We start from the raw sequence: 17,650 nt of genomic DNA, 5'->3' as shown, positions 1-17,650 counted from the left end.
GATCCCCCTTGCTTCTGTAGGTTCCACTTAATCATTTACAGATGTGTAACCAACCCATCTGCATATGGACTTCTAACCTGCAAAGCCAAACACAAAATTGTTTCAAATATCAGATGGAGTTCTTTATCAAAACCAATATTAATAAGGGTTCATAAGGTATAGGGGAAAGAGCACAGAGTTGAGGAATCAAATCTCACCACTTACACTCACTACCATGTGACCTTAGCCTTCCTCAGCCTCAGTTTCCCCATCTGTAAAACTAGCATTTTGGAACTAGTTGATCTTTGACATCCCTTTCTGCTCTTAGTCTTGGTTCTTGTGGGTGATCTTGGTGTTTAATCTATTCCCTTCCTTAGGCCTTTGGGATCCACCTCTGTAAATAAGTAGAATGGACCCAATGGTCTCCGAGGTCCCCTTTCTCATTCTAAAGCTAGGATCCTGTGTATATGGCTAGTGGGAGAATGGGCGCAAGGGAGAAACTGATATTTTAGACCCCATATATCATGGCTCTTTATTTGGAATTGTGTTTAAAATCATAATAGTAAGTAACAGCATGTGAGGTAAGTGCTACCCTTTCAGCTTCTGTTCAACAGAGACCAGAAGAGAGAGACTCTATGGTGGAAAGCAAAGGAAAAAAGAATAATTTTTTTGGGGGGTGGGACTCCATCCAGCCCAGAAGGAACAAATCTTTGCCATTAGGGGTATTGAAACAGGGCTTTGGACCCAGGAGAAGAAATCATTCCATTTTCCTGAACATTCTGCAAACACACAGCAAGGTAGCAGGCATCTTCAGACACATTATACATTAGATGAACATTTAAAATACTGATGAAAGTAATTACCCAAATCATCTATTTCTAAAAGGAAGTCATATCAGAAGGGGGTAGGGGAATGGGAAAACTACAGTGCAACTGACAATCCAGTCACTTGATGCCACAAACACCGCTAGAACCTCTCGCCTCTGCGTAGGATTAGGCACCGTCTGCTGGCTTCACATCTAAATGACTTGACAGTTTGAACACAATACACATAGTCCTTACTTGTGCAGAGAAATAAGCTTACCATTTTAATATTAATAACTTGGGATATAGGACTGTTAGTAGCACCATGAAAAACGTTGGGGGGGTGTTTCCCCCTCAAAACTACAGTCTTGTTACTTTAAACGTACTCAGTGTGGTTCTTGTCTTAACTGATTTAAAAAAGGGGCCGGTTTAGTTTGTGTATTTTTGTATTTTCTCCGGGTTTGAGAGGTCCGTTCTTTGTTCCTTTTGTCAAATGTGCAGGGGAGAAGGCTAGTTTTGGCATTTTGGAGAGGTACATCTGGACCTGGATGGATAACAGTCTGGAGCCTTCTTTTTGGCTGTGTACAGTAGCACCATTGGTGAGGCAGGAACAGAGCACCCTGGCAATTTTCCATTTGCACAAATCTTCATCTTCCTCCCTCCACATTGCCAAGATTTTACGTCCTCTTCATACAAACTTGACATCGGCTAATGCGTGTCCCCAAGTCTCCTGTTTTGAGTGTCTCTGGTTGGGGTTTACTGGGGAAAGAGAACCAAGACAACACTGGCTGATGGTGCTCAGATTTAGAGGACCCTAGGTCTAGAGGGAGAAGAGACCTCAGGAGTGACGTAATCTAGCCTCACTCTTTGCAGATGGGGAGACTGAGGTTGAGAGAAGGGAGGGGAATTGCTCTGGGTTACACTTGGAGGGAGCAAATGGTGACAAATGAGCCAGTCCAATGCTGTGGCACTCATCATCCCTCTCTGTCCTTCTTCCCCCTCTACCTTCTTGTGCACACAGCTTCTCCCTTTCCCCCCTCACCTCGGTGCGTGCCTAGGTATGTGCTTATTTCTGTTCCCAGGCTCCTGTGCTTACATGTCTTCCTACTCTCGCTTGGTTGCCTCCTTCTCCTGCCCATGCATTCCCGTGTCGATTTTTCTCTTTCCCCTCTTCTTTCTCTGTTCTCAGAAATCTGAATGAATCTCCCTCTTCTCTTTCTGGTCCCATCACACGTCCCTCTCTCTTTCCTCCTCCCCCAGTCCCTCTCTTTCTTTCCTCTGCTGCAGGATGTGTGTGTATGTGTGTGTGTGTGTGTGTGTGTGTGTGTGTGTATGTGTGTGCGCGCATCCCTTTCTCCATTGTGTTCTTGGGTCTCTCCCCTGGGCATGTGTCCTTTTCTCTCCTGTGCCTGCAGGCCTCCGGCCACTGTACATCTCTCCAACATATGTGTCAATTTCTCCACTGTCTGGCTCCCTTCCCAGTGAATGTGTGTGTGCGTGTGTGCATGTGTGTGCGTGTGTGTCTCCTGCTCCTATGTTTGTGTGTGTCTCTTGGCTGTGTAAATCTTTCCTCTGCTCCTGCATTGTGGGGGATTTTTCTCATCTCTCCCTTGTCTTTCTCTCAATCTCCCTTCCTCCCTGCCTCTCCCTGTCCCTCCCTCCCTTCCTCTCTCCACAGTCATCTCTTCATTTCTCCCCCTTTCCTTCCCTCCTCTCTCTCCATCATTAGCTGTCAACCCTCTCCTTCCTTCCCCTTCCCTCTCATATCTCTCCCTCCCTCCCCCTCATTGCTTCCTCTCTCCCATCTCTCCTTCCCTCTCTCTTATCTCCCGTCCGCCCCTGACATCTCTCCCTCTCCCTCCTTCCTTTTGGTCTCTCTCCGTCTCTATTTTTCCCCTCCTTTGTCTCTCTTTCCCTCTCTTCCTCCTCTTATTCCCTCTCTTTCTCAAGGAGGCCAATTAAAAGGCTACCACAATAGTCCAGGCCAGTGGGTGACTGGAAGGATGATGGTGCCCTCAACAGAAGCAGGGATGCCGGCTTAGGAGGAAAGATAATGAGTTCGGTTTTGGACAGGTTGAATTTGAGATGCCTCCAAGATCTCTGGGTGGAGGTAGGTAACAGGCAGTTAGTGATGTGTGTGTGTGTGTGTCTTTGTTCTCTGCACACGTGCCTATCTCTGTGTTCCGAGGCCCAGATGTCTCTGTCTCTTTTGGAGAAGCCTCACCCCTCGGGCAGGCTCAGTTGCCAACTTGTTGGGTGCTACTAGTAGGCCAAGGACCTTTCTTTGTTCTGATTTCTTAGGCCGAATCCACTAATGGCCAAAGTTCAACTCCAAAGTCTGAGTTACCCCTGCTTTTTGGGACTGGGGAGAGTAAACCATCACAACCTAATAAGCCAAGGCAAACCGGATAAAGTCACAATTGGCCCTGGGTTCCTGCCTTCTGACCAGCTCAGAGGCTGCTTTCGACCTTAACCTGAAGCCGGGAGCACCTCACCTGAACATGTCTGATGCCTCCACGGTGGCCAGCCAGAAGCTGTAGGAGTTGGCATAGTAGTTGCATGTTCCCCGTCCATGGCATTCGATGAAAGGGGCTGAACGGAATTCTTCTAAACAGGAACCAGGAGAAGCCAGGGCCTGGCCAGAGGCCTCTGCACCAGCACTCATGTGCTAAAAAACCGACAGGGAGCAATATGGCGTGGTTCTCTACCAACCATTATACAACATCTACCCCACGGGGTACCTGGCAGGCTGCATTGCTGAGTAAGAAAAGCCACACCCAGAGATTCTCTCAGGTAGCTGACAGTGTCATCTCCCATTGAGGTAACTCAGCATAATGTTCTAGTCTGGAAAGAGGACTGAACCCTGAATTCAAATCTCGGTTCTGCTACTTACTACCTGTGGGATTGAGGGTAAGTCCCTTCTTCACCTTGGGCCTCTGTTTCCTCTTGTGTAAAGGAAGGTGGTTGGGTTGGATGGCCTCTGATGGCCTCCCAGCTTGAAATCCAAGTCTCATGATTGATTAAAAGGTGAAACCAGTCTATTTCCCCCACAGTGCACCAAATGCTGATAATAGACACTGGGGGGGGGGGGGAGAATGTTTATTACATATTAGTCAAAAGTTAATCTCCCAGGACCTGTTTCCTCCTCTGTAAAAAGAGGGGGTTGGCCTAGGGGCTCTTCCAACTCCAGGCCTAGAGCCCGACATGGGACCTTGAATAAGTCATTTCCCCTTCTTGGGCCTCAGTTCCCTCATCTGTGAAATGAGAAGGCTGGAAGAGCTGTCCTCGCAGGCCCCTTCCAGCTCTGCTCCAGGATCCTCTCATCCCAGAGGCTGCTTGTATAGCTCCTTAGAGTTGACAGGCATTTTCACACTTGCTATAATCGAATTTTCCAGAGGCAGTCACATATGTGGCCATAGGAAGATGAGCGTGATATAAACCCTCTCGAACAACAATCATCTACTGACTGCCCGAATGGCTTCGATGATGAGGAACTTGCCACTTCCTGAGGCAGCCCATTCAGGTTTGGGACGGCTTTAGTTGTCAGGGCGCTATTCCTGAAATCATCCTTCTTTCCTTCTAATTCTGCCCTCTCTTCCACAGGACAATCATTCAGATGTTTAAAGCCAGGGGTCAGCCCTCACCCTCTGTCCCCCTCCCCATTAACAGGAGACCACCCAAGGGGGCTTCTGATATACAAGACAACATATGGATTGTCACCCGTGTGTGTGTGTGTGTACACGCACATGCACACGCACACTTCTCCTTGAAGGAACCGGGTGCTCTAGCTCATGCTAAGATGGAGGGTCATGTTTCCTCGTCTACGTGCCACAGACTTCCCCATCTCAGAGACTTTTTACAGACCCAAGGAACTGGCAAATGTAAAGAAAGCTGTTTTTTCATACCATCATAAAGGAATAACCAATCCAGAGGGAGTCCCAGCCCCGTGGGCACTGGGGGATCTGAATAGTCTGACTGTGAATTGCAATCACCGTTGCTGGGGCTTCACATACTGCGCACCTAGGGGAGAACAATAGTCAAGGTGTGCCTTCTCCTTGGGTGGGGTGTGCAATGGTCTGAAGAGAAGTGGGATGTGAATTGAGGGAAACAGAAGCAAAAAGCACCCTCTCATCAAATGTAACACCTCGTGACCTAAGCTATAAACTGGGGGAGGGGGGAGGAGAGTCCTCCCAAAAAGCTGGCACTGGGCCCTCTGCCCCAAGTTTCTGGGCCTACTCAGTCTGTCTAATCAACAGCATAATGAGTGTACAAACTTGGTTAGTGAAGTGTTCTAATTGCTTGCTATGAAAAAGGGCCCAAATGGAGAGGACAGATTTGGTCCCATTGAACCGCTGATAAGAATACTGTCTGATTAACTGGGACAGGGAAGAGACAGAGAGGCCCATCCCACTCTCCGCCCCTTCTCCTTGGAGCAGGGGGCAGCCAGATACCACTAGGCCACCAAAAGCCTGAATAAGTAGGAGCAGTTCCTACTTCTACCCAAGTCCTAAAACAGCTCCAATTTCACTTCCCCACGTGCACAGGGAAGCTTGAGAGAGTCAGTTTTAAGCCAAATAGCAGAAGCCTGGCTTCAGAGTGAGGGTAACGAATGGGAGGGCAGGCAAATGAACTGGAATTGCAAAGGGGTTTGGGCATCTTGAGGGATGGGCGAGCCATGGGTGGCTACAGTCTCACTATAAGGCTTAGACTAGCAAGAGTGTCTTTGGCTAGATATCCTCAAGGTTCTGAGCTGAGGGTTGAGGCCAGGAGACTTCCTATCACCAACCGGCCAAATACCATGCCCAGCAAGCATTGTGAATACTGAGATGCTTGTATTAGATCATTGGAAGGACCATTCTGTCCCTGGCCACCGTCTTGCCTCTCTCCCCTACCCACCAAATCTAGTGGGAACTGCCGAATGTTAGACCTGCAGTTAAGGGAGATGCCTTTGGGGGCTGGGGGCTGGGGACTGGTCCTGGGTCCTCACCGACTGATGAATGGTAAGATGCCTTGTCCCTTCAGTGGTTCCATGTTCATTGGCACAGGCTTGGGAGTGGACAGCCAGTAGGAGTAGTCATTTCTCGATGCAAAGTTGCAGACATTGTTGATGTTACAGAACATGAAAGGCATGGTGCTGAAGCGGTGGAGGCAGCTGCCAGATGTCCCTATCAGAGACACAAGAATGAAAGACAAGGAGAGTGATGTGAGGAGCCCTCAGCTCAAGTCTAGAGATCTCAGTTTTGCCATTATTACCTCCTGTGCCATCTTGGCCAAGTCACTTCTCTCTGGAGAATTTTCCTCCTTTAATTTAGAGGCAGAAGCCAAGGCCCTCTACAATTAGATGGTTGGACTAGCTGGCCTCTCAGTTGTGGATCTTTGAACCTAAGTGTGACCCTGAGCAAGTCCTTTGCTCTCTCTGGGTCTCAGTTCCCCCCTTGGAAAAATAAAGGGTCCCTTCTAGTCCTAGTTCTAGGATCCAATGAACTAGAGGACAAAAAGGAAGAATAGGATGAGGAAAATGGGGCAGGAATGAGCAAAATGAAAGAGGAGGTGGCATAAAGAGAAGGATGAAAGTAGAATGAGAGTAGAGGATGAACTGACTCCCTCCTCATCCTCCCTCATCCTGATCAGCTTCATAAACTGTTGGTGGGGCAGTAGCTAGGTAGGTCACTGGATAGAGAACCAGTCCTGGAGATAGGAGATCCTGGGTTCAAATCTGGCCTCAGACACTTCTTAACTGGGTGACTCTGGGCAAATCTCTTCACCCCCATTGCCTAGCCCTCACCACTCTTCCATCTTGGAACCGACACCTTGTGTTGATTCTAAGATGGAAAGTAAGGGTTTAAAAAAGGTGCAACTGTACTGAGCTAGAGGCACCTCCCCGTCCAATACAGATGGTAGTCCAGTGTCCCAAAGTTAATTTGTGGGCCCTAACTTCTAAGACAAAAGTCCAGAAAGGGCCTCCTAACCTATTGTTAACTTCCAATATAAACAGATCACCAACGCTTCCTCTCTTCTCCTTCTAACCCCTTCCCCAACCATTCCGATAGGACAGGGACTAGCTGGGTTCTGAGTGTTCCCAAAGAATGCACTCCATGCAACTGCAGTGCCTTCTGGAGTCTCAGAAGTCTCCAATAACTCACTGAGAAGCTAATGTGTTTATGTGACGGATCATAAGACTGGTGCAGTTAGCCCCAACCCCACTTCCTCTTGCCTGGGAACCCAGATTTTCTTGACTGAAGATCAGACAGACAAAGGGAAAGCCAATGCACCTGTCCGCTCTGTCAGCCACCCAAATACCTCCTACAGTTTCTTTTGTGGCTAACGTGAAGTTAAGGGGCCCTTTCTATACAGTTGTTTGGGGCCTGGCACTTAACCTTAAAAACAAAAATATCAGTAGCTGTAAGTTGGAACACGTTGTCATCCTTAAACGGCTTCTTAGTTCTGAAAAACCAACGGGGTCAAACTCTGCCCTCATTGGCCAATGTTGCCCTAGATGCCTCTTACTCCCACCCCAGTGGCTTTCCAGAACCAAAGACAACACAGAAATTGATGAGCAGCTCACCCAAGTCTTGGCCATGGGCCCTCTCATTTCCTTGCACATAAAGGAGAGAAAACCCTCTGTAGATCTGGACAGTTCCTCCAGGGCATTGTGGTATCTCTGTGGTCTGGCTGTGACGAGTGATGAGAAATCCATGGGCGAGAGACAAGATTCCTGGGGGACCTGGTAGGCCTGGCAAGCCATCTGGTCCTGGGGAACCATCCACTCCCCGGCTACCTGGAATTAGAGAATTTCTCATTGGCAGAGAGTGTGGGGAAATGAGCCTTAACCTTTTGGATGTCTTGGACCCCTTGGGGGGTCTGATGAAGACTTTGGACCCTTCTTAGAATCACGTTTTAGCCGCATAAAATGAAATGCATAGGTTGGCCAAGGAAATCAATTCTCTTCAAATGAGGTGGCCATCTTTTCTTCACCCAGGTTCAGAGACCCCTTGCAAAATCTGCCCATGTGGACCTCAGGTTAAGAACCCCTGCCTCGTAGGTGTGAGCACAAGGGAAACGAGAGACACTGACAAATAAAAAATAGTGCCTTGATATTGTTTCATGATAACGGACAAGATCATTCCAGAGAAGAAATTGGAAGATGTGCTTTCCTTCCTTCCTTTGACGAAGTGAGGGACTAATACTGCTTATATTGTCAGACCACAGGGATGTATGTGCTGCTTAGTTTTGTCCAGTTGGTTTTTGTTTAGTCGTTTTTCAGTTGTGTCCAACTCTTGATGACCTCATTTGGGGTTTTCTTGGCAAAGACACTGGAGTGGCTTGCCTTCTTCTTCTCCTGTTCATTTTACAGGGGAGGAAACTGAGGCAGACAAGGCAAAGTGACTTGTCTAGGATCATCCAGCTAGTTGGTGTCTGAGTCTGCATTTGAACTCAGGGAGAGGAGTCTTCCTGACTCCAGGCCCGGAGCTCTATCAACTGCAGCACCACCTAGCTGACCCAGAGTTTAGAATAAAGGAGAGGAAAGCTAGGCACAGGCTGGCAGAAGCGGTCGGATCCCAAGGAGTCTTTAGTCTTTAGTGGAAGTCAGTCCAAGAAGGATGGAAAGTTCTCAAGTATCAAAACACCAAAGAAACCATTCTGAAGGGGAAGAAAATGAGGGGATGTCTTTAACCTCTGGGTAGCTCAGTTTCCTCATCTGTAAAAAGACGGGATTGAACTCAATGACCGTCGAGGTCTCTTCTACCTCAACACACAAAGATCTCAGGATCCTTTCAACTTAACACTGCCTCCTCTATACACCCAGATTTATTCCACGGGAAAGATGAAGTGGAAGCCATGGTAGCTGCCAGAGAATTTCAGTGCTAAGTAATCGTTTCCTCTCTGCCACCCAAGGGCAGCACACTGAACGAGTAGAACAGGGTAAGAGGAGGTTCTGAGACTGGCCCTAGTCAACCCTATTCAAACTGGTGGGTAGAACCACTGCTCATTCTCTTGATTTGTGGCCTTCATAATCATTGCTGAGATGACTCTTTATGTTTTATTTTCACTGCTACTAACAGATTTAAGGATCATAGACTTGCAATGGGACTCGAACCTGTTTTTCCCATCTTGGGCAAGGTACTTCCTGTCTTTGATCCTCATACATGGTTCCTAAAGTGGAGGGAGTAATTGTGTGTGGCACCTCCCAGGACTCTGCCTCCATTCGAGCATTGTTTCTGTTGGTGCTGACCTTCCGTGTTTATATGCCACATGCCTAGTGGCAGGAGGCCTCCAGGGAATCAAGAGGGAGTTGGGAGGACCAGGGTTTAAGTCCTAGCTGCTGGTAGCACTTCCTCTCTGGGCCTCAGTTCCTCAAGTGGAAGATGACCGAACTGGTCCAGAGGACTTCCAAAGTCCCTCCCAGCTCTAAATCTATGATCCTTTGATCTGTTGGTAGCAGCGAAAATAAAAAATAAAGAGTCCTCTTGGCAAAGCCCAAACTTCTCCTTGCCTACCTCTCCACTGCTACCAAAAATGGACAACGATGCTCTGGGAGTCCATAGGGAAGGGCCAATTGGCTTATGGTATTCCCTCCGTACAAGGTCAGAAGGATGCTGCTTGCTTCCTTCCAGAACAATAACCCAATGGATAGGGAATGGAAAGATATCTCCTGGCCTCCTCTTCTCACCTGGTTGGCCTGATGGGCCTGGGTCTCCTTTGTGGCCTACTGGGCCATTAACACCGAGGTGTCCATTCTGTCCAGGGTCTCCTGGAGGGCCAGTTGGACCTACAGAGAAAAGAAACATGTTGTCCAAGGTGGGCAATGGAGTCATGGAGAACATATAGCAACAGGCCTTGTAGGAATCTCATTTCAGTTCCATCTTAATGATAGGGTTGGCACAGATCACCTAATTGCCAAGAGGAATTGGGGAGAGAGGGGTCATCTCCAAGTTCTAATCTGATGCCATTGGGTCCTCTAGCTTTCATTTCTAGGAAGGGGCTCAGATCCTCACCTTGTCCATCTTAACAAATAAGCACCTCACCCCAAATTGCCCAAGAGAGCATAGAAGCTTTGGTCTTTGTATCCTCAGTGACTAGCTTATGGTTAGTGTTGGTTGGACCTGTGATTTCATTGGTGTGGAGAACTCTCCAATGAGGAAACTTCCCCCATCAATGCAGAGCAGCACCTGCACCTTCTCCACAACTGAGAGCCACCTGGGGATGTTGAGATCAGGGCAAGCGACTTCCCCAGGGTCACACACAGTCAGCAAGTGTCAGAGGCAGGCCTCAAACTCAGCTCTCCATGGCCACACTAACTTCTCTGTCTTCTGTGGTTTATCACATAGTAGGTGATTAATAAATACCTGCCAAATTTTAAGAAAGAAGGCAGTGTAGTATAGTGGGAAGGATGCTGGATATGAGGGCAGGGAAGCTGAGTTTGAGGCCTGCCTCTGACACTTCCTGCCTGGTGGATGACTCTGGACAACTCACTTCATCTCCATGGGCCTCAGTTTCCCCCTCTGTAAAAATGATGCTTGACCTCTAGAGGCCTTTCCAGCTCTTTGTCTTCCACGGAGCTGCCAACAACAGGTGATGACTGCAGTCTAGATACTTCATAGCAGGATGCACTGCAGCCAGTTTGGGGCATGAGCTCATGTTCAGGGTTGCCTATGTCCATCCTTCTATTGGATAGCCAGAGGGTTAGTCCAGTGAAGGCCCAAGGCCTTCCCCGCAGGGAGGGAGCTCAGCTTTGGGGTAGAGGAAGCTGGAGGAAAAGCATCAAGCCTGAAATTTGGCTCATGCTCCCTCACCCAACCATTCTACTAACTTGTCTAAGTGAGCATGGGCAAAAGAACTAAAAGAAATTTGGTGAGGGGGAAGCAAGAATGCCAACCTTCTGACAATACCCAGGGAAGCATTTCCATGCAGGGAACACTCCTTAAATGAATGGATTCAGATCAGTTAGCCTACAGAGCTCTGGAAAGGTATCTGGTATGTGAGTTTGAATCCCACTGCTGCCACCAAAAGAATAAGAAAAAGAAAGGTACCTGGGAAGCCTTGGGGTCCTGGGAGCCCTGGGAGCCCTTTCAATCCTGGCTGACCCGGTGCTCCTGGAGGCCCAATATCACCTTTGACGATAATATCCTGTCCAGAGGGACCAGGAAAACCAGGGGGACCTGGGAAGCAAAACATAGTTTGAAAGGTATTGGGAAGGGTTTAATGGAGGGAGGGCAGAGGCAAGCAGGGACTGTATCACTGGAAAAAATGGAAAGGACACTGAGTTGGGAGATGTGAGACCTAGGCCAGCCCCAAACCTACCAATTCTGAGAATCACAGAATTTCCCAAGTAGCAGGGACCTCTGTGGCCATCTGATCTAAGGCATCCTGCTTAGGAGTCAGGGGTCCCTGACAAGTGGTTGTTCTGCTTTTGCTTAAAGACTGTTGGTGAAGGAGAAGCCACTGCCTCCCAAGGGAGCTCATCCCATGTGGGGGCAGCTCTAATTACTTGAAAGTCTTTCTGTCATCTAGGCTTAATTGGTCTCTTTATAACTTATACCCATTGCTCCCAGCTCTCTGTTCTGTGGGACTCAGTGGAACAACGTAACTTCCCTGGGCCTCAGTTTCCTTATCTGAAGGAGTAGGGTGATGGACTTGATGGCATCTAAGATCCTTTGTGACTCTTCTATTTATAAATTAGTTATATGCTTAGGAGTGGGGGTGGGGGATGGGGGGAGGGGCTCTGAGTCTTTCAAGATGGCTACTGTGTGGACCTGCTGTTTTCTAGGCTGAAATCTCAGCAGCTGGCTCACCCTGGAACTGCCCACAGAGTGTGGAGCCTCTTCATCCCAGAAACACCCTTTTCTCATTCATAAGTTCCTCTAGGCAGGGGTCTCCATTTTGGAAAGAGCCCCAGACCAAGCAGCTTTTGTTTGCTTCCTGGCTCAGATTCTGACTGGAGACCCGGACACCGTGCCCCTGGGTGGGTCCCTTACCCTCGTCCTTCCTACTTCTGGGTTTCACCTCCTCTTGGTATGCTGCCTTCCTCTAAGCCAACTGCGAGCTCCTTAATGGTAGATTGTCTTTCTTTTGTCTGCTTTTTAATGGTAGATTGTCTTTCTTTTGTCTGCTTTTTATCCTCGGTGTCTAGCTTCCGTGGTACCTTGTTGCCTTGCCTGGAGAGCTCCAGTTCCTGCAGGTGGTGCTCATGTAGAGCGGTCTCCAGAAGCACTGGCATCTTGCCTGAACTCCTCAGGGCACTCTGTAGCTTCTTTAAGAACTTTTGTTAAACCCTCACCTTCTGTCTTAGAAGCAGGGCTAATCCAGGGCAGAAGCGCAGTCACAGTCAGGCGACGTGCCCAGGGTCACCCAGCTAGGAAGTGTCTGAGGCCACACTGGAACCCGGGACCCAGGTGTCCGACTCTGTAATGATCTCTACTGAATCACATCTGATTTGATTTGGCCTAAGGTTCTTTGCGGAGCCCAAATCTCTCGTCCACTGATGAAGGATGCCTTCCATGTCTTTATGGGAGTCACTGATCAAAGTGGGACCAACTTAGATCCCCAGGGCCCTTCACTGAAGGCCTACTTTGGTCCAGGTCACCCACCTCCTGCCGGCTTTGCCCCAGGGAAAGCACGAGAAAGGCTGCTGGAAATGGAGACCAAAATGTTGACAACATTCCCCTGGCTAGGAGAGCCTGGAAACTCCCATCAAAAGAGGAAACCGGCTTAGTCCGGCTTGAGCCCCTCTCAAAGAAGCTGGGCTAGCTAGAGGCAGCAGCCTGGCTCCCTTTTCACTAAGCTCCCTTATTCTCCCAGGCTAGAATTTTCCCAGGAATCGAGGCAAGGCTGCTTGCCTCCAGTCCGCAGTGGCTGGGCTCTCCCCTCCCCGTGGCCCATTTCTCTGGGACAATCGGGCCCTTGGCCTTGGCCAGGCCTGGAGTGCCTCTCCTGTTAACCATGATCTTTCCTTTTGTAATTAAACCTCATTTCTTGCAATGGACAAAGATGCATTTTCTGTCTCTTTTGCCTCCCCCTGCCCCATTGAAGACCGAGAAAAACAAAACCCTTGTAACAAGTGTGCACAGTCTAACCAGGGGCTTTCAAGGAGGCCTGACAATGGCGCGGCTACCGCACTTGCCAATTTCACATGACCTTGACCCGGGCTCCAGCCCCCTCCCCCATTCAAGGAGGGCCTCCGTGGTGGAGGTGATTTCTAAGAGGCGGCCAGCCTGGCAGTGCAGGGTGGTGTGAAGCAGTTCCGTGGCCCGGCCGTTGCCAGGCCAACTGAAATTTGCTGATTAACTTTTAGTCTTCCTCCTCCCCCTGCGCCCGAGCCAGGAGAGCTGTGGAGTCAGCGCACAGCACAGGAAGGCAGAGCTGTGAAAAATGGATCTGGGGCCATTCCTAGGCGATGGCTCGCGGGGGGAGTCGGGAAGGCCACGCCCTCCCTCCGTGCAGGCTCCTGGCAGCCCCTTCGTTGCCCGAAGACCAGCCTTTGGGGAAGGGGCTTCCAGGCGCCGGAAAAGGCCACTCTGTTCTGAGGCGGGCGCTTTGTGAAGCAGCCACTCAAAACAGGCCCCGGAACTGGCAACCAGGGGGGCCAGCTAGCTGGAACAGGGGCGGGCCGGGGCAGCCCCACTTGGGCTCCAGGGTTTGGGGGCAGGACAAAGGCCAGCGAGGTGGCCCGGAGCCAGGGAGAGTGAAGGTGCCTATTAGAGAAGACAAAGAGGAGGGAGAAAGCTGGGATCGGGGCAGGAGAGGAAGAGGGAGACTGACCGAGACTGGGAGGGGGAAGGGAGAAGAGCGCGGGGGGGGGGGGGGGGGGGGACCGAGACAGAGAGGGCAAGAGCTGAGAGGGAGAGACATGCAAGGAGGGTGAGAGCTGGGAAGGAGAGAGCAGAAGAGAGGGAGGAGAGAGCAAGCCAGAGACCCGGGAGAAGGGGAGAAGCTAGGGGAGAGGAAGAGCAGGGGAAAAGAAGCGAGGGCCTGCCCGAGGGACAGCAGTGCAGTCATCGTACATCTCGGGCCCCATAGAGGGGCGCCCAGGCGGAGCTGGGAGTTTGTGTGGAGGTCAGAACCGAGCTGAAATAGTGCAACGGTCTAGCCTGGGCCTGGGAGGAGCCACTGACTACCCCGAGGAGTAGCTGGGGCTGGGACTCAGCTGATGAGGTCCTGATCCCGCTGGGCGCCACCCTCCCCTCCCCTCCTCTGCGCAGCATAGGAGGCCTGGCCCATGGGGGCAGCCTCTGGGTACCAGGGCGCCCTCGGAGAAGACCTAGGCCCTAGTGACCTGCAGCTAGTGGCCCAGCGCCAGTGAGTCAGCAAGCACCAGGCACAGAGGGCCCTCCAGGAGCTCAGTCTAATGACACAGGGAAATAAGGAGGTGGACCAGGTAAACAGTGCTGCCTGGCCCGGCAGTCCTGGAAGGGCAGCAGGAGGAAGGGGCCGGGGAAAGGCCTCTGGCCAAGGGCAGATTAGAGCTGTGTTTGGAAGGAAGCCAGGAGTCCCTTCTAAAAGGCAGAAGGTCAGGAGGGAGAGAATTTCAGAACACCCACATGCAAAAACGTGGAGGTGGGAGATTGGGTACCAAGTTTGAGGAAGAACAAGCAGGCTCTGGATCAGAGAGCGCATGGTGGGGAGTGCTGGGAACAGATGGGAAAGGCAGGAGGAGGCCAGGCTGGCAAGCAGATGATTTCATAGTTGACTCTGTCAGTAATTGGGAGCCACTGAGTTGATTGAGCAGGACAGGAGTCACATGGTCAGATCTACACTTTTGAAAAATCCCTTTGCCAAAAAAATGGAGGATGAACTTGAGTGGCATCAGGGAGAATCTAACATAATTATTTATATGATTGTTGTAAGATAATCTCTACTTGAGATAGGATTTTATCTGATGAATTGCTGTGGAGCTAGTGAGAAGAGTCTGTGAAAATCTCCATAAATCTCCACTTTGGGGGGCAGCTAGGGAGCTCTCGAGTGCACAGAGCACTGTGCCTGGAATCAGGAAGAGCCAGGTTCAAAGCTGGCTTCAGACACATGTTAACTGTGTGACCCTGGGCAAGTCACTTTACCGTTGTCTTCCTGAGTTTTCTCATCTATAAAATGGAAATGATAATAGCTCTTACCTCCTAGGGTTGTTGTTATAGGGATCAAATGAGAACGTATTTGGAAAGTACTTGGCACACAGTAGGTGCCAAATCGATGCTTATTCTACTATTCCTTTCCTCTCAAAGCCCTTCCCTTGCATTTCCCTGAAGATTTGCTACCAAAGGAGCACTTGGAAATATGAGCCTGGGTAGGTCTCCTGGGAGTGGACTTTGCTCAGTAGTTGAGGGCTGAGCTGGCCACTGGGTAGTCTTCACATGCTGCCCTTTGGTCATTTTTCAGTTATGTCTGACTATCGATGACCCAATTGGAGGTTTTCTTGGCAGATCCGAGAGCAGTTTGCCTTTTCCTTCTCCAGCTCATTTGGCAGACAAGGAAACTGAGGCAAGCAGGATGAAGTGACTTGTCCAGGGTCACACAGCCAGTAAGTATCTGAGGCTGCTTTTGAACTTAGGAAGATGAGTCTTCCTGACTCCAAGCCCAGTACTCTGTCCACTGCAGCTCCACTTAGCTGCCAAAGTATTGGTGTAGGATCGAGAGTAACCTGCAACTAGAAGGAATCTCACAGATCAAAGAGCCTGAATCTTTCATTTTTCAGAAGAGGAAATCAGGGCTCAGAGAGAAGGGATTTGCCCAAGATCACACATAGGATCTGAGAGTGAAAGCTGGAAGAGACCTTAGGGTTCATTGAGTCCAACCCTCTCATTTTACAGAGAAGTAAACTGAGCCCCAGGGGGTAAAGTGACTTGCCTAAGGTCACACAGCTAGTAAGTGTCAAAGGCAAGATTAGAATTCAGGTCTTCCTGATGCCAAGTACTATGCTCTGCTCATTGTACCACCTAGTTGCCTAGCTGATACAATGAGCTCGGAATGTGATATTTGTGTCCATTTGTGAAATTGTGTCCATTTGGACACAGTAAATGATTAGTAGAAGAAAACCATGTGATGAGTGAACTCTTACCTGGAGGCCCTCTCGAGCCAGGATCCCCTGCAGGGCCAGGTGAACCAGGTGCACCATCAGGTCCCTTCATACCTGCAAAGCAAACCATCCCACCTGCAGTGAAAATGCAGGTCTCTCATCTCCCCTCACATGGCCAATGATGGGACTCCAAAGACCTGGATCAGCACCACTGTTAACGAGGGGGAGTTCCAAATCAATTCCTTGAAATACCTTGGAATCCTGGGATGCCTTGGATGCCAGGATTGCCCTTCATTCCAATGAGCCCTGGTTGGCCAGGATCGCCCTGAAAAAAGAGAGTTCTCTTAGTCTCTCAGGTACATATGGGTGCTCCTAGGCAGGGCCTAGGCAGTGAATGGAGTCCAGGAAGCCATGCAGCTCTAGGTTTGAATCCTACCTCTAACACTTAACTATATGACTCAACTCCGCTCATTCTCAATTTGCATCCCTGTAAAATGGGGATGACACCTATCAGGCCCTTTGTACAGCTTCTGCAGCTCCAGTGAGATGGTGCTTGTAAATCCATCCACCGCCAACATCACAGAGTTGGGGTGAAAGGGACTTTAGTTCAAACCCTGTCATTTTGCAGAGGAGGAAACTGAGGCCCAGAGAAGTAACCTGCTCAAGGTCCCACAGGGACTGACAGAACCTAGATCGCACCTTAGGTCCTATACTCTAAAGTCAGAATTCTTTCCACTGCACTACCCTGCCCCCTTGGTATTTGCTATTACATGTGCTGAGGATACAAAGACATAAATGAAATGGTCCTAATGGGACAGGAGGCACATGGAAAACCTTAAAACTCCACATAAATATCACCTATTATTGGGCTCCACAAAATGGAATCCCACTCCTCAAATTCTCTTGTTATTGGACTCTGAGTGGGTTCTTTCACCTCTCTATGCCACAGCTTCCTTGTCTGTACAATGGGTCTAACACTCTGTGTACTACCTTACCTTTCATCTGCCTTTTGAGAAAAGTGCCCTGTCAACCTTGTTATGATTAAGTCATTTTTCAGTTGTGTCCAACTCTTTGTGACCCCACTAGGGAGTTTCTTGGCAAAGATCCTGAAGTGGTTTGCCATTTCCTTCTCCAGCTTAGTTTACATATGAGGAAACTGAGGCAAACAGGGTGAAGTGACTTATCCAGGGCCACACAGCTAGTAAATGGTTAGATTTGAACTCAGATCTTTTTGACTCCACATCCCTTTCCCTGTCCATTATGATTATTGCCTCACAGTGATTATAATCACATGGAGTTTAGTTTACTATTACTGTTCTTTCCATTTCCATTATAGTTGAGTACATAGTTTCTTTGGTTCAATTTCACCTTGTACTTCTCTGCATTCTTCAACTTCACCCTTTCTTAAGGAACAGTAACTTTGCTTTGAGAGTTCATATGTTCTTGCCAAGTTACTTTCCTTTGCTTTTATTCTGCCCAATTTTCTTCCACTTCTATGTTTTTTTTTTGGGGGGGGGAAGGGGTCTAAAACTGTCATTCTTTTTTTTCAGTGGCCTTTAATGCTTTGGAGAGATTCTCAATCATATGTTCCCAAATATCTATTCTGTTGTTTTTCTTTATTAATTCTGCCTTGAGAACTGTTTTTTTCCAACTTAATTTCCATCCTAATATGCTTTTATTTTGAAAAATGTTTAAATGTTGAGTTGCTTGCTGCTGTTCCAAGATTTTTGCAGAGTACATAGAATTCTTTGGTTTTTCCCCAATGAGAATTTTTGATTCCTTTTCTCCCATGATATAATACTTGGAATCATGTCTCAAGTTTCTTTTTGTTGTGATGGGCTTCATTTTTGCTCTAACTACT

General features: G+C 49.0%; 1 protein-coding gene across 1 annotated transcript in view; it reads right to left on the bottom strand.

Annotated features, from left to right (window-relative positions):
* Positions 1–497: 497 nt before the first annotated feature.
* Positions 498–17,650, bottom strand: part of COL4A6 (collagen type IV alpha 6 chain) — a 216,767-nt gene continuing 199,614 nt past the window's right edge. Inside the window, exons 42-50 of the mRNA XM_056809860.1 lie at positions 16,042–16,114; positions 15,832–15,903; positions 10,814–10,942; positions 9,454–9,552; positions 7,348–7,560; positions 5,770–5,947; positions 4,688–4,802; positions 3,278–3,450; positions 498–1,541 (exon numbers count right to left, since the gene is read on the bottom strand). Coding sequence (XP_056665838.1) covers positions 1,460–1,541; positions 3,278–3,450; positions 4,688–4,802; positions 5,770–5,947; positions 7,348–7,560; positions 9,454–9,552; positions 10,814–10,942; positions 15,832–15,903; positions 16,042–16,114 — 1,134 coding nt within the window. The 3' untranslated portion in view covers positions 498–1,459. The remainder of the gene's footprint in view (positions 1,542–3,277; positions 3,451–4,687; positions 4,803–5,769; positions 5,948–7,347; positions 7,561–9,453; positions 9,553–10,813; positions 10,943–15,831; positions 15,904–16,041; positions 16,115–17,650) is intronic.

Source organism: Monodelphis domestica, chromosome X (genome assembly GCF_027887165.1).
Source record: "Monodelphis domestica isolate mMonDom1 chromosome X, mMonDom1.pri, whole genome shotgun sequence".
Classification (NCBI taxonomy): domain Eukaryota; kingdom Metazoa; phylum Chordata; class Mammalia; order Didelphimorphia; family Didelphidae; genus Monodelphis; species Monodelphis domestica.
This window is presented reverse-complemented; position numbering and strand designations above follow the sequence as displayed.